Source organism: Schistocerca americana, chromosome 3, assembly GCF_021461395.2.
Source record: "Schistocerca americana isolate TAMUIC-IGC-003095 chromosome 3, iqSchAmer2.1, whole genome shotgun sequence".
Classification (NCBI taxonomy): Eukaryota; Metazoa; Arthropoda; class Insecta; order Orthoptera; family Acrididae; genus Schistocerca; species Schistocerca americana.
Window position 1 is genome coordinate 618,148,182 of NC_060121.1, and position 15,966 is coordinate 618,164,147.

General features: G+C 42.9%; 1 protein-coding gene across 1 annotated transcript in view; it reads right to left on the bottom strand.

Moving 5' to 3' along the window:
• Nucleotides 1-15,966, bottom strand: part of LOC124607104 (ATP-dependent translocase ABCB1-like) — a 185,515-nt gene that overhangs the window by 49,198 nt on the left and 120,351 nt on the right. The window contains exons 15-17 of the mRNA XM_047139301.1: nucleotides 12,894-12,998; nucleotides 3,585-3,746; nucleotides 296-499 (exon numbers count right to left, since the gene is read on the bottom strand). Coding sequence (XP_046995257.1) covers nucleotides 296-499; nucleotides 3,585-3,746; nucleotides 12,894-12,998 — 471 coding nt within the window. The remainder of the gene's footprint in view (nucleotides 1-295; nucleotides 500-3,584; nucleotides 3,747-12,893; nucleotides 12,999-15,966) is intronic.

The following is a 15,966-nucleotide window of genomic DNA, read 5'->3' on the forward strand; positions in this document are numbered from 1 at the left end:
TAGTCCGAGAGTGTTCAGATGTCTGCGAGTCGTGTAACTGAAGCGGAACAGGGGGACCAGCCCAATATTCACCTAGTGGGATGTGGAAAACCGCCTAAAAACCACATCTAGGCTGGCCGGCACACCCGCCCTCGTCGTTAATCTGCCGAGCAGATTCGATCCGGGGCCGGCGCGCCTACCCGAGTCCAGGAAGCAGCGTGTTAGCGTTCTCGGCTACCCTGGCGGGTCCGAAGTCGGAGCATAAGACTATCGTCGAATTATGATATTGGTGGAGGCCGTTAGCAGACTGCTGTACCTTGATGGCCTTCTCCATGGCGTCAGCTTGGCCCAGCGTCTCTCCCCGCACCAGCTTGCGCTGCATGACTTGCGCGGCCAGCATGAAGGGCGTGAAGGAAACGGCGACCAGCCCCAGGCGCCACTCGTAGTACACGGCCAGACCCACCGCCAGCACCAGCGTCGCCAGCGACTGCACGATCGAGCCGATGCGCTGGCCCGTCGCCTGTGGATATACGTGTAACACCCGTTTACAACATCCGCTACAGCACGGCCAACTTACACTCGAAAAAGTTGAGAGTTGAGATGTACGAACATCATATAGCTGCTTATGTCACAGTAATGTATTGAACAATATCCTGACAAGTAGGTACCGAATATTCCGATTCGAAAAATTATGAGCTCATAATACCAGCAAGCCAGAAAAAAATTGAATCATCTCTCCTCAAGTCTATGTACAAGCTCACAAACGTGGTTTAGCAACAGAAAAGGTGAGTGATTATAAGTACGAGTTGTCGTAACAACAAATAATAAGCGAAGCACATGCCTGCAGTTTTTAAACATTGTGACAGGCAGTTTAATGCAGGATATAACAAAACAACACGGACGAAAGGGCTATGGAGAATGCATTGAGCAACAAATCAAGGGTAGCAGTCCATTTACGGAGATGCCACCGAACAATGTTACAGTGTCTCTAATTTAAAATTCCCGGTCATTAGGCAACCTCACTGGCAGTAACGAGAATTTGTACGTCGTTGCCTCTGCCACCTCTGCGCTTAGCGGTCTCTACGGTGATGTATTAGGCGTGCAGCGCTCGACGCCATCTAAGGAACTTACGAACTGTGTGTTGTTAGGGCCAATGTGATAACCGCTTGCGATCGCTCTGTGTACAAATTCACGCATGTTGCAGAAGAGTAGCCCAGCAAAAGTCGTATGTTCCTACAGCTTGAAAGTTCCGCTGGATGACGTGTTCGGACATGGGTTCCCAACCTCAGTTCGTTTCTCCAGACACATACTCCAATCCTAAGAAGTTGGTTGTTAACCTTATGTTCGACACTATATAACACTTTGCGTTATTGTGTTATTTGTAACCTTAATTACCATGTGTGATTATGGCAGCAGCCGATCTCGCCAGTAATATGACTAACAAATAAAAAAAATAGATCAGACGCTATTGTTCGAAAAAATTAAATAATAAATTAAAAAATCGTATGAAGCCATCCGATACGGCTTTCTCTGAGTGAGTTAAGGATGTTCCTACATAAATTGTAATTTCTTTCAGAATGTCGTCTTGGATCCATGACATTCATAAATGAGTATTTTACAGATCTTTCCAAAACGCAAGTCAGCGATGGAATCTGCTCACTAAAAATCATTTGACAAAGTACTTGACATAAAAAAACGCTATGTAGCAAATTAAATGCAGTTTTATCTGAAGACTGATAGTCTTTCAAAGCCACACCGACAAACTTTCGCTTTGTCCTCACATCAGAAATGTGTACCCGGTAGTACGAACAATACTCCCTTCTCGCAAATTTTGAAATCCTTGATCAACGTTTTTTTCACCATGTTGTCAGTGTCAGTTTAGAATAAAACATTTCGCAAAAATAACCGCCCAACTTTCTATTGCCACGTGGAATTCCATATAAAAATACAAGTCTAAAGCAACGTTACGCTGGACTTCGCGCTTGGCATATTTCCCCCTTACTTTTGTGAAACACGTCATTGCGGACATTTATTTTCAGCTACAAGCATCCCATTCCAATATTAAGGTGAGTTACATTACTATACTCCAGACCTATCAGATACCTAGATACAAGTAGTAAGTTGTAATTATTAACGATAGGGAAAAGTACTGGGTTTTTTCGTAGCTTTCATTGCTTTAAAACTTTGTATCTATGTGCTGAACGCTTGGTGAAAAATTAAGATTGTTCACTGACAGCATTTCTGCGTAATAGAGATACCGGATTCAAGCACAGTACTTTAGAAAGAATTTCATGTCCAGTAGTGCTGTAACTACAATAAAACTGTAAACAGAAAAGAGAGACTCATTTTATGAGAACCATCATGCGAACGTTCATTCCAAGCGAAAATTAATTGCGTGATTAGTACTGTTCAGCTTCAACCAAACGTGGTGTTCTGATGGTCCACAAATGTCATAATTTATTGACACCTCCATGTTTACAGTTAACAGTTGTCCACCTGGAAGTACCTATTCGTCATGACATAAATCTGATACAGGGAAGAGTTTGTCTGAAACTACTGTACAATTGTGACAAACTGGAAGAAGCACTGTGTGATCGGAAAGAAGAGCTTGTAATGACCTTACATGGAAGGTTGTGACGAGAAATATTTATTCAGAAAAACAATTCGTTACGTTGAGCCCTATCTGAGCTATTTAGCATTGAAGTTAGCCAATCAGGCCGTTGAGTGCGCAAATTCAAGCAGCCCGTCAGACAGAATTTTTGTCAGTTGTTCTCGTAGACTAGATGACAGCGCAAGAGGCTGCTCAGGCTGGCCGGCCGCGGTGGTCTAGCGGTTCAGGCGCTCAGTCCGGAACCGCACGACTGCTACGGTCGCAGGTTCGAATCCTGCCTCGGGCATGGATGTGTGTGATGTCCTTAGGTTAGTTAGGGTTAAGTAGTTCTAAGTTCTAGGGGACTGATGACCACAGATGTTAAGTCCCATAGTGCTCAGAGCCATTTTTGCTCAGGCTGTGGCTCGGATTCGATCCTTATTACCGTCCCATGTCCAATTTTGGTATCGCTTTCTTGTTCGGTTTTAGGAAACCAAACGAATAACACATTTGGCGACACTGTCTCTAGAGGGCCGCCTGTATTTGTGTGCGCAACGGCATGATTTGCTAACTTCAGTGCTAATTAACTCAGATAGGACGCAACGTAACGATTTTTTCCCTTAACAACTATTTCCGAGCACAACCCATCTTCCAACACCCTTACAAGCTTTTCATTCTGTTTCCGACAACCCTGTATAATGCGTAGTCACTGTAGGAGTTATGAGTACAAATATAGAAAAAGTAAGCAATAATATTCACGAGTAGCAGCCATCGAGGATAAGGTAGCTACAGGTGCAGTTAGTAGTAAAGAATTGTGTTGCAGTAGTAATACGTAGAATTTTGTAATCCCTTAGGCTGGGTTATCTAGATAAAACAAAAACCATAATAAAGGCTTTCACAGAAAAGAGAGTAAGCTGAGGACATCAAAGACTGCTAATGCACTGTGGAATTACACAACACGAAGTCGAGCGCGGAACGCCTGCACCCCTTCAGTTACGAGTGAGTTCGTACTCACCCCCTGAACGCTGGCAGCGTCACCGGAGAGACGGGCGCAGAGCGCTCCCGTGCTGTTGTTCTTGTCGTCGAACCAGGCCACCTCCTGGCGCAGCATCGCCGAGAACATGAGGCTTCGGACTCGCATCGTCAGCTTCTCTCCAGCTATGCCGTACATGAAAATCTGTAACCGTACGAACACAAGCACACATTCATCGTTCTTCTGTTAGGTGAGGCACCCACAAAATTTATTGGACACACGGAGCTACTGTCAATGAAGCTGTAGGCAACAGAATAGTCGAAGAGGTAGTCTGAAAACAGTTGTTACAAACACTCTACAAGACTCGTTATTTCTTGCCTATCACTTTTACGGGGAGCCACCGCAGAAAGTAATCCATTGTCGATAGGACATGTGAACGGGCGTTTTGAAATGTCCAATTTATTTTAGTAGTGCTTCCAATATTTCCACAGGTCAGTATCAAAATTTATTTAGATACTTAGTTAATTCGAAATCGATGTGAGTATGGCATATAGTATTCTAACATTCTGAATAGCAACATAGTGTTACATTTGTGTAAATAATGATTACCGCTTTAATTCAAATTTTAAACGTCTTCAGATCCACTGTAGTCGCAGAGCAATCCGTTACTTTTATGTGCTACGCGCAGCTGCCAGAAGTCTCTAGGGCACACATATTGAAAAGTCGTGAATTAGAAGGAGAATTATGAAGGCTGCGTACAACAGATAAAACTGACCGGTTTCTCTGCGACTACGACGGATCTGAACGTGTTCAAAATCTGAAAAACTCGGTAATCGTTATACAGACTAATGCGACATTAGACTGCAATACAAAATGCTAGAATAATAATGAGGTATAGCGGATATACCTCAACTTAACATCATGCCAAGCTTACATACACTATATGTAATCTCATCAACAGGCACCAGACGATCTTCAAATTCTGGTATCGCGAGCATTCGTCAAAATCTAGAAGATACCACAAGGATATCAACTGAAGTCTCGTGTGGAGCAGTAACATGCTAAACTCGACACTTCGGCAGATTTTATTGTGGCATTCTTGTGTTCTGGACGCACCTCATGAGAATTCTATAGTCTTCAAATCGACTGTACATGAATTCAGCGTCAAAAATTAATTGTGATACCGCTGTAGAGTAGCACATAAAAGTAACGGGTTGCTCTGCGACTACAATGGATTTGAAGATGTTTAAAATTTGAATGAAAGCGGTAATCGTTATTTAGACAAATGTAAGAGTATGTTGCAAATACGAATGCTAGAATACCATATGCCGTACTTAAAATATACGTTGTTAAATCAATAATAATATTATTTGTCCTCCATTGATTTCTTAAATTATTAATCATTTATTTAATATTAAATATTTAATATCTGAAAATTTGAATCCAATATTAATACACGAGTACGCAAATCGTTTACAATTTAGTCCTCCGAGGCTGTTCCAAACAAGGAGAAGACTGAGAGATATACCAGACATGAAGTATGGGCGTGATTAAATATCACGTAAATGTAAGGAGATCAGCGCATTACGCGTGGTTGCTTTAAAGGGTCATTTTATACGACGTTAAGATTCTGACATACTAATATCGCATTCACTATGTCCCTACTAACATTGTTTTACAATCTTTTAGAGATAATGACGTTCAAAAGCAAACGGTACTATCACCCAAAACTCGCAAAAGGTGTCGTTAGACGGTTGTCAATCCTTCCTTGAGCGACTACAAACAGAGAATTGCTGTTTACTCTTCTGTGTACGATGCGCTAGCAAGACTTGCATTTGAGGAGGAGGAGATTAGTGTTTAACGTCCCGTCGACAACGAGGTCATTAGAGACGGAGCATAAGCTCGGATTAGGGAAGGATGCCGAAGGAAACCGACTGTGCCCTTTCAGAGTAACTATCCCGGCATTTGCGTGAAATGATTTAATGAAATCACGGAAAACCTAGACCAGGATGGCCGTCCTCTCGAATGCGGTCCTGTGTGGTAACCACTGCGCCACCTCGCTCGGTGGACTTGTATTTCAGGTTAGTTTACTGTTGCCCTTAATCCAAATTTTTTCTGTGTCAGCATTGCACTTCATTCGCAAATAATATAAAACGCATTACAATAAAAAACTATGGATACGCTTCTTCAATTTCTCCAGGAGTATTGTATGACGAAATAAATCTCGGGTGAACAGCTTGGTATCAGTGTGCATAGGACACAATATTTCGGCAATTGCCCACGTTGCCATCATCAGGTGCGCTGATGTTCTGACCGGCGGTGGGCCGGCGCCAGGTATGAATAGGACGATCTCCCTCCTCCCTCAGGAGCTTCCCATGAGTCGGTGCGGTCCGCGCCCCGCGCGCGGACCAGATACAGCGTCCGTTCTTCCGCCGGCTGGGCGCTGCGTCCTAGGTCTTCTCGTTCAGGAGGGTCTGCCGGCACCGCTCTCGTTATTCTTGCCTCCTCCCCCGAAGTCGGTACACTCTGGGAAATATTCTTTTTCTTCTTAATCTGGGTGATCGCGGGTTCCCACACCTTGCTAAGGATGTACCGCTGTCGCGATTTACTTGTGGCTCCCTTACTCTAATCTCTATGGCTTCTTTTAGGACACAGTCCCAGTATTTGGAAGTCAGTGTCAGGACTTTGGTTTGCTCATAATCCATGCTGTGGAGTTCCGACAGGCAATGCTCAGCGATTGCCGACTTACTGGGCTGCTGCAGTCTAGTGTGCCGTTGATGTTCTCGGCATCGGTCCTCAATGGTACGAATGGTCTGACCTATGTATACACTCCCGCATTGGCAAGGTGCCTGATACATCCCTGATTTACGTAGACCGAGGTTGTCCTTGACACTACCAAGAAGGCTCTTGGTTTTGCTCCGAGGACGGATGATGGTTTTGACTTTGTGTTTATGTAAAATGCATCCAATTTTTGCGGATAAGGCTCCACAAAACGGAATAATAGCCAAGGCCGCCTCCTCCTGAGGCTCATCCTCAGTTTCCGCCGGTGCTGCAGGTGTGGGATGTAGAGCCTTCCGAATTTGCCTTTCCTTGTAACCGTTTCTCCGAAAGACGGTCTTCCTTCCAAATTGGACCATCTAAAGACCGTGTCCTATGCACACTCATACCAAGCTGTTCACCCGGGATTTATTTCGTCAACTATGGATACCGTTCCAGTAGTACAATATAAAACGATGACCACTCGGAAACATCAGAGAAAACCACTGCCGTGTCTCAAATCTCCATTACAGGGATTCGGGTATGTCTTCTCGGAATACAGTCTTGTGCAATTATCCATTTGGAAATTCAGACAGTGGTATATTCGCAGATAATAGAGAATGTCAGTCTTAGGCGCACATCTGTAACGAGGCATAGGTCCCGTACGACACGGGCAGATGGAATGGGAAACTTCAGTAGGCTAGTTGCAGGCATTTGGAAATCTGAAGTCACGGGACAAATTGTTGTGCGTTCAACAATAAAATGCTCCTTATCTATGCCCTCCATAAAAAATAGAAGTATATTGGACGGATGGGAAGGAGTTTCGTAATTTGTAACGATAAAGACGTACAGCAGGCACCAGTGCTAACAGTTAAGTATGTGGGGCAATCATTAATGCTTTTAAGCAGAGTACAGTTAGGTTTGAAGATAAACTCTAAAGTCTACATATGGAACAGTAGGGAACAAGCACCATATTCTCAGAAGAAATTTTCGTCAGGAGGAGATAATATACGGATGAGATCCGAACGGAAAAGAAGGATTTAGCAGAAATATTTTGACTGAAACGAACGCCGACTTGGAAGTAAACATCTTTGGTCATGGCCTTCCCTCAAAGCGTTTTCTAACAACTGAACGGCGACTCGGTCGTAAATAGTTTCGTTGTGGACAACTACAAATTTTACAGAAATACAGTGTTCTGCTAATGGCTGTATCACTTCATGCTATATAGGTGCAGGAATATCCAACAGGAAACGTAATTTTACGCAAGTACCGCCTAAGGATACATAATCTGCGAAATATCCAATAAATAGAAGAAGTTAGTAATCACAACTTTTGCTCCAGTATCACAAGACACTTTCGCCGCTTCTAGTAGCCTGTATACATGGTGCGAGACAGGTTTATGACTTCAGCTGTTTGCATCGCGAAAATACAGTACTAATAACAATGTGAACTGTCTGTTCAGGAAATCAAAAACACTGCAGTCCACAGATATGTCGTGAAGTACAGCTTCTCTCAAATCAATCGTAAACATAGTCTTTCCTGAATAAATTTTCACTGTTCTGCGAGGTGTGAGCTGATCTGATACCTCCAAGGAAATTAAAACTGTTTGCCGTCTCGGGACTCGAACCTAAGATTTTTGCCATCCGCGAGAGCTCTACCGACAGAACTATCCAAGCACGATTCATGAACCGCTGTTACAGCTTCACGTCCAACAGTGCTCTTCTCCTACCTTCCAAGCTCCAGAGAAGTTCCCTTGCCTACGTTGTGGGACTAGCATTCCTGGAAGAAAGGTAGGAGAAGAGGTACTTGCCGAAGAGCAACAGTCAGAGCAGGTCGTGAATCGTGCTTGGATAGTTCAGTTGATAGACCACTTGCCCGCAAAAGGCAAAAGTCACAGGCTCTTGTCCACGTCCGGCTCACTGTTTTAATCTACTGAATTAGATACAGTTAAGGAGCGGGGAGAGAAAACTGGTTGGCGTATAGCACTATAAATAAGGGTAGTCATTTTTATAATACGAATTTCGCTTGAGTTAAATAGCTAAAGTGCAAAGTTTGAATCAATCAAAATTGAATTCAGTTACGCTGACAAGTGTTAAGACATGTGGGAATGATTTGCATTGTAGAGTAACGCACAGATTAGGATGTATACCGAGTGATTCCGTGATGATGTTCAAACTTTCATAGTTTATACAGAAGGGTAAATGTATCAATTTGAAGTAAAGGACCCTGGTCCGGAAACGATGATTCCAAAGACTGAGCGAAAATCGTTCTGATACCTCTGATAGTGAAATGAATGTACTAGTACCGTTGTTGCTAAGATTGTAGGATAGGCAACTTCCAGAGGTGGTAGTATGAGCCGAAAAAGGAGCAAAGTAGTAAACACGGCCACTGAAATACATACGAGTCATGATTTTTAAATAAGAATCAATTTGACTTTTCCAAGCAATTTCATTTTTACATGAAAGCCAGTACTTCTTGTTCTATACAATTACCACCAATACTCGGCTATTTACGTTTGTCTGTGAGTGGTTGAAATGCCTCCTCCGATTGAGAAGCCCGCAGCCCGTGAAGTACGATCTGTGACTCGTTTTCTTAGTGCTAATGGTGTGAAGTGACTGAAATTCATCTTTAGATCAGTGAAATGAATGGGTAAATCATTATGAGCGGTGTAATTGTACGGAAATGGGTGAGCGCTTTTAAAGATAGCTTTGAGAATGTGCAAAATGAGGAACTAAGCGGGCGACTTTCAGTATTTATTGATGATTTGCTGCAGAAAGTTGATATAAATGTGAAAGAGAACACTTTCGACGTTATGTGATGAGTTTTATCAAGTGTCAAGGAGGATGCTTTATGCAGTTGTTGCCTAATTAGGTTTCTATGAGGATCGTATTCGAAAGCTTGTTGGGGATAAGTGACTTCATATTAGTGGGAATTCTGTGGAAAAGCAGGTTAAAGTGCAGCCTTTCACATAAAAATAAATATGCTAAGAAAAATCTACGTCTTTTATTTTTATTCGAAAACGGTATTTACTTAAAGAACACATCTCGTACCTTCAGAGTTACGAGCAGAAGTAGCGAAGCAGAAAAAGAGCTCATAGTTCTTAAGGTATTCATTTTAGAGCCCATGTTTACTAAACATTTATTGTGTGTTACTCTCCTACTAACACCAGTGGAAATTGTCTACTGTACAGTCTTAGCAAAAACAATACCGGTACATGTTTTCCACTGTCAGAGATACACTATGGTAACAAAAGTATCCGGACACCCCAAAAACATACGTTTATCATTTTAGGTGCATTGTGCTGACACATACTGCCGGGTATTCCATTTCAGCGACCTCAGTTGTCATTAGACATCGTGAAAAAGCAGAATGGGACCCTCTGTGGAACTCACGGATTCTGAAAGTGGTGAGGTGATTGAGTGCCACTTGTGTCATACGACTGTACCCGAGACTTCCACACTCCTAAACATCCTTAGATCCACTATTTCCGATGTGATAGCGAAGTGGAAACGGAAAGAGACACGTACAACACAAAAGCGTACAGGTCGACCTCGTCTGTTGACTGACACAGACCGCCTACAGTTGGTTGGCTGGTTGGTTTGTGGGATTAAAGGAACCAGACTGCTACGGTCATCGGTCCCGCCTACAGTTTAAGAGAGTCGTAATGTGTAATAGGCAGACATCAATCCAGACTATCACGCAGTAATTCCAAACTGCATCAGGATCCACGGCAAGTACTATGACAGTTAGGCGGGAGGTGAGAAAACTTGGATTTCATGGTCGAGCGGATGGTCATAAGCCACACATCACGCCGGTAAATGCCATACGACGCCTCTCTTGGTGTAAGGAGCGTAAACATGGAACGATTGAACAGTGTAAAAACGTTGTGTGGTGCACGAATCACGGTACACAACGTCGTGATTCGATGGCAGGGTGTTGGTATGGCGAATGCTCGTTGAACGTCATCTGCCAGCGTGTGTAGCGCCAACAGTAAAATACGAAGGCGATGGTTCTCTGGTGTGGTCGTGTTTTTCGTAGGGGGTGGGGGGGTCTTGTACCACTTGTTGTTTTGCGTGGCACTGCCACAGCACAGGCCTACACTGATGTTTAAAGTACCTTCTAGCTTCCCACTGTTGAAGAGCAATTCGGGGATGGCGATTGCATCTTTCAACACGATCGAGCACCTGTTCATAATGCACGGCCGGTGGCGGAATGGTTACACTACAATAACTTCCCTGTAATGGACTGGCCTGCACATAAATCTGACCTGAATCCTATAAAACACGTTTGGGATATTTGGAACGCCGACTTCGTGTCAGGCCTCACCGACCGACATCGATACCTCTCCTCGGTGCAGCACTCTGAGAAGAATGGGCTGCCATTCTCCGAGAAACCTCCCAGCACCTGATTGAACGTATGCCTGCGAGAGTGGAAGCTGTCATCAAGACCAACACCATACTGAATTCCAACTGACATCAGGGCTAATGGTGGGCAAACACTATATTGAATTCCAGCACACCGATGGAGGTCGCCACGAACTTGTAAGTCTTTTCAGCCAGGCGTCCGGATACTTTTGATCACATAGTGTAACAGAACGATTTTCACTAGTAACTTTGGAATCGGTTTCGGAGTAGGATCCCTTACCTCAAGTTGATACATTTACCGTTCTCTATCACCGTGAAAGTTTGTATCATCATTACAAATTCACTCTGTACAAGTAACTGAGAACTTTCTTTGGAGCTAGGTGCTACTCTGAGATACGTACAAAAGAGGAAATCGTCGTAGGTCACATCACACCATCCATAAGACCGTTGACCAAATAAAAAAATAAAATCATTTTATATTCCAGTCTTATCACTACCTTGAAATACGTATGTTATGCGTACGTAGAAAAATCGATGAGTAAAATAAGGCAGCAACCTCATGAAAAGTATTTGCTCCAATTCTGTACACCATCTCTGCGTTCTAAGAACATAAAATGAAATATTTAGAATGTCAGATTAGACGTTATCTGGCCAGGACAAGTAAACCGTTAAATTCAGGTATAAATAAATGAATAAAATGTAACAGGAGGTACAGAAAAAGCTTTCATCGTTCTTCCTTTGTCTATGAATTTACATTTTGGATGTGAATGAACATTGTTGCATGGTGAATAGTTATATGATTTTTGTTACATTGTTTCTATTTTTACGCCAGATTATTTTCGTATTACTCCATTTGTCATGCGCTTTCTATGTGTTACAATCTCCTTTGACGCTAGTAAGTTGACATGAACTTATTTTCTCCCCCCCCCCCCCCCCCCCCCCCCACACACACACACACAGATTTTCCTTATAATTACTAGTAGTTCATTTGATAACTCATGACGAACTCAGTAATTTTCGTCTGGTCTGAAACAATATCGAAACACACGCCAGATATATAGTTATAGCCGGCTGCGGTGGCCGACCGGTTCTAGGCGCTAGAGTCTGGAACTGCGCGACCGCTACGGTTGCAGGTTAGGATCCTGTCTCGGACATGGATGTTTGTGATGTTCTAAGGTTAGTTAGGTTTAAGTAGTTCTAAGTTATAGGGGATTGATAACCTCAGAAGTTAAGTCCCATAGTGCTCAGAACCATATAGCACAGTTTTAAGACAATTAAGTTAAGACTAACAGGTCAGTTTATCATCGTTATCATTTGGTTATCGGCCTTGCGCCAGGTTTAGGCTTCATAGCCTTCCATGCTTCTCTGTGCTCTGATTTTCTCTTCATTCTGTGGTACCCTCCTTGAGGTCAACTTACGTCATCCGGATTCTGATGTCTTCTTCTGGCCTTCCCTCTCTTCCTCGTACTAAAACGTTCAGTTGCTTCCAGAAGAAGCAATCTCGTCTCAAATTATGTGCTATGCAGCCTGTTATCTTATTCTTCACTGTCAGCAACATCCTCCGACCTTTTCCAGCTCTTCTCAATACCTCCTAATTCCTGACTTTATCAGTCCAGTTGATTTTCTCCATACTTGCTCCAGGGTGCGCTATATCCACATTACACAAGCTTCAGTTCTCCTCCCTTCCTGCTTGCTCAGTGTCCATCCATGCTCCTGTCCCGTAGAAGGCCGCGCTCCACATCAGGCATTTCACTAGTCGCTTCCTTAACTCTGTGTAAATCACTTGGTAAGAGTCTTTTCTGAGTTTGCTAGCCATTCTGACTTTGGTGTCCTGTTCACAATGCTTATCTTCCTTCACCATACTTCCTAAATATTTGAATGCTCTCACCTGTTCTATGGCTTTTCTTATCATATGAAAGATATTAAATAAGTAGCACGTACTCAACATATATCCTTTATCAGACATAATTAGAAAATTGGTAGCTAGCTTTTAGAATCCTATGTTTCTACAGGGCTCCGAAACTACAATGTCACACTCGCTCTATTTATGATTGATTTAATCATAGGTTACCTCACAAATTGTATAGCTATCTTCGCATCTTATTAATGTTGATAAAAACAGCGTGGCGTAGTTTTTGCCTTGTAATATACCATTTTTTCCTTTAAAGGATAAAATTTGATGTGGTTGAACCATTTTGAATTTATCCAGTCGTTATGCCTTAAACATTACCTGCAAGAAGTAGCTGCATCCTATGACGACGCCAACAATAACGAAGAGCACACAGTAGCGGTTCGTATCTTTCCGCATTTGATCTCCATCTTGCAAGCTGAGTGTCTGAAACAGAAACACACAATTAAATAGTATCGCTTTACTTCCCGTTAGATGGCTAACATATTGCAGGTTGGTTTTGTAACGTCAGGAGTAACAAATGTGTGCAGTACCTTAATTCTATGATCACCATTCATCTTGTTGTCACTAACGTCTTGTGCCTGGTACACTAACTGTATCTCAGACTTGTGAAAACTGTAAGATTTTTCCTTCGTTAGTCTGTGTAGGTAATTGAACTGGCTGTAACAGACGAATTGAATGGTACAGCTGACCAGATTACCAAGCAGTAGAGCAACCCGTGTGTACCTAAACAACTGTTTGCTTACTACATTATTGTGGTGATGCACGTGTAGTTACCAGGTCGCTGAACCATTCGAATGATCCATGCCATATAAATTATTTGCATCTGATCATTTTACTGTTTTTACATATTCAATAAACCGTAGCTACGATAAAGGTAATGATGTGTACTGTGACGCTCTTACATATTGGCCATTTTTAATTATCTGATTGACTACATAATTCTGTTCACGAAGATATTTTTTCATCATCCTCTCCTTCACCTCCACTCCTCCCCCCTCCATCACTCCAGAGGTACACTATGAAATTTGTTCATGGCTTCCCGGGGAGATAATTACATGGAGAAACATACCGCTACAGTTTTCCAGGTACCTGAAGGAGGCACTTGCAGCGCTGAAGTACAGAAACGTTTCGTAGTAATACGTCAGTCGTAGAATAGCAACGACATGAGACAGTACCTGCAGAAGTTCTATTTATGGTGCAGGGACTGTTAGTTGACCTTGAACGTGAATATATGTGATATATTGGTCATAAATAGACGATTAAACCCATTCTCTACAAATAGACCTTACTGACGGATCATTGGACAAAGTGATTACAGTAAAATAACTAGGACAGACTTAAAATGGAATTACCACATAAAACAAATAATTCCAGATTCATAGGAAGAAACTCAAGGAAATGTAATTCACTTACAAATTTAGTCGCTAACAAACCACTTGTCCGACAGATTCGTGAGTATTGTTCACCACTCTGGTATCCTAATAAGGTAGAACTGACAGAACAGTTCGAGAGGATCCAACGAAGAGTGGCACGTTTCTTCACGAGATCGTTTAATGGACGCGAAAGCAACACAGATGTGCTCAACAAACTCCTATGGCACGCGCGGCAAGAGAGACGCTGCGGATCACGGAGAGGTTTACTACTAAAATGTCGAGAGAGTACGTCCTAGGAAGAGTCGAACAACGTATTACCTCCTCCATCATACATCTCCACTGGTGTCTCCCTAACAATGCTCCACCGTCGTCTCTGCTCACTACCTGATGAGACATGGTCTGAAGACTCTTTTTGATAAAATCGTAACGGATTACGATTATGACGTGTGATTTTTAGTTTTTAATAATCAATGTTACCAACACTGATCAGTATTTTAGCTCTCCAAAAACTTTGAGATACAAATTGGAGACAGGGTGCCAATGCTACTCTGAGATGATGAGGTTAGCGCAGGAGAGGAATTCATGGTGGGCAGCATCGAACTATTCAGAAGACTGATAACCGAGAACGAAAGTGCAACGAACTGGGAAACCAAAAAGATAACGTCAATAAGGACTGCCTGACAGTCGCAAATGGCACTGCCTTGGTACCAGACACACAGAAAATGCTACTTCTGTCGGAGACAGAATTTAGAACAATTATTGAAAATATTCCACAGAAATTATTCAAAAATCAGTGCAAAATCATAAAAGTGAGCTCATTCAAATATTTACATGAATGGCTAAGCATAAACAACAAGTGAAAGGAAGTCTACATAAAAGAGCGAATAAGATGAACATTGTATTCCAGAACACTGGAATAATTAAACATTACTCAGAAGGTGTTCAATAAATAAAACATTTTTCCCTGGAAGCTGGTTGGTCTTATTCCGGATTCCTATACACCATATTATTCTCCACTTTCTTGGCTACAAAAAATTAGTTTCAACATAATCTGCGTTCAGTGCGACGACCTTACGCTGCCGTACTGGGAGGGCCTGGTACCACTCTACGTCTCGACGTCGGAGCCGACGTTTTCGTGGATCAATAACCTCATACATGTACTGCTTTCCGCAGAGTGCATCCTTCGTTGGGCCAAACAGGTGGAAGTCGGAAGGTGCGAAATCCGAGCTGTAGGGCGGATGAGAAAGAAGAGTTCCGTGAGGTTTCGTGAGCTCTTCTCATGTGCCCAGAGTTGTTTGTAGTTATTTGAACAGCGAGATATTTGTGGTCCGACGATCACATCGAATGGGTGTGTCCGCACGTTCTAACATTGCAGGAATCACAGCTGCGTGCGGCCGGTCGGCGCGCACGGGATCGGGCAGGTTGCTGTTTGAAGACATATTCCCTGCCCCACGAATCACCGTGCTTTTGTTCACTGCCAGGTCTCCGTACACATTCTGCAATAACACTGAGACCTGGGACTCTTTATGACGGGGAGACGCAAAAACAAATGCGCAAAGGCGGCATAAACAAATTTATGAATATGGAAAGAAGATTGCTTAGAAGCAAAATTAGCCCAAGTGCAACTGACACAGAATTGAAAAGACCACAACCTCACAAAGAACTCTATCAACATGCAGAGAATAAACACAACGTGCAAAAGAAGACTGTCGCTCTTCGGAAATTTGGATAGACTGGATGATGACAGACCGACGAAGCAAATATTTAGAAAATTTAAAAAGCTGAATGGACAAGCGAGACCTAAAAGAAGCAAACATCAATGCAATGGACACGTATAACACGTGTTTGTTTAGGAACAAGATTCAGACAATGGTCTTCAGTGACGAAGAGGAAAAGAAAAGAGAAGAGCCTCATAACACAAGCCGGCCCAAGTGGCAGTCCGCCTTTCGCCGCGGAGCAGCTCGGACTTGTTTAGGTCTCGGCTGCGAACGGTCGCGGAAGAAGCGGTGTTTACACCG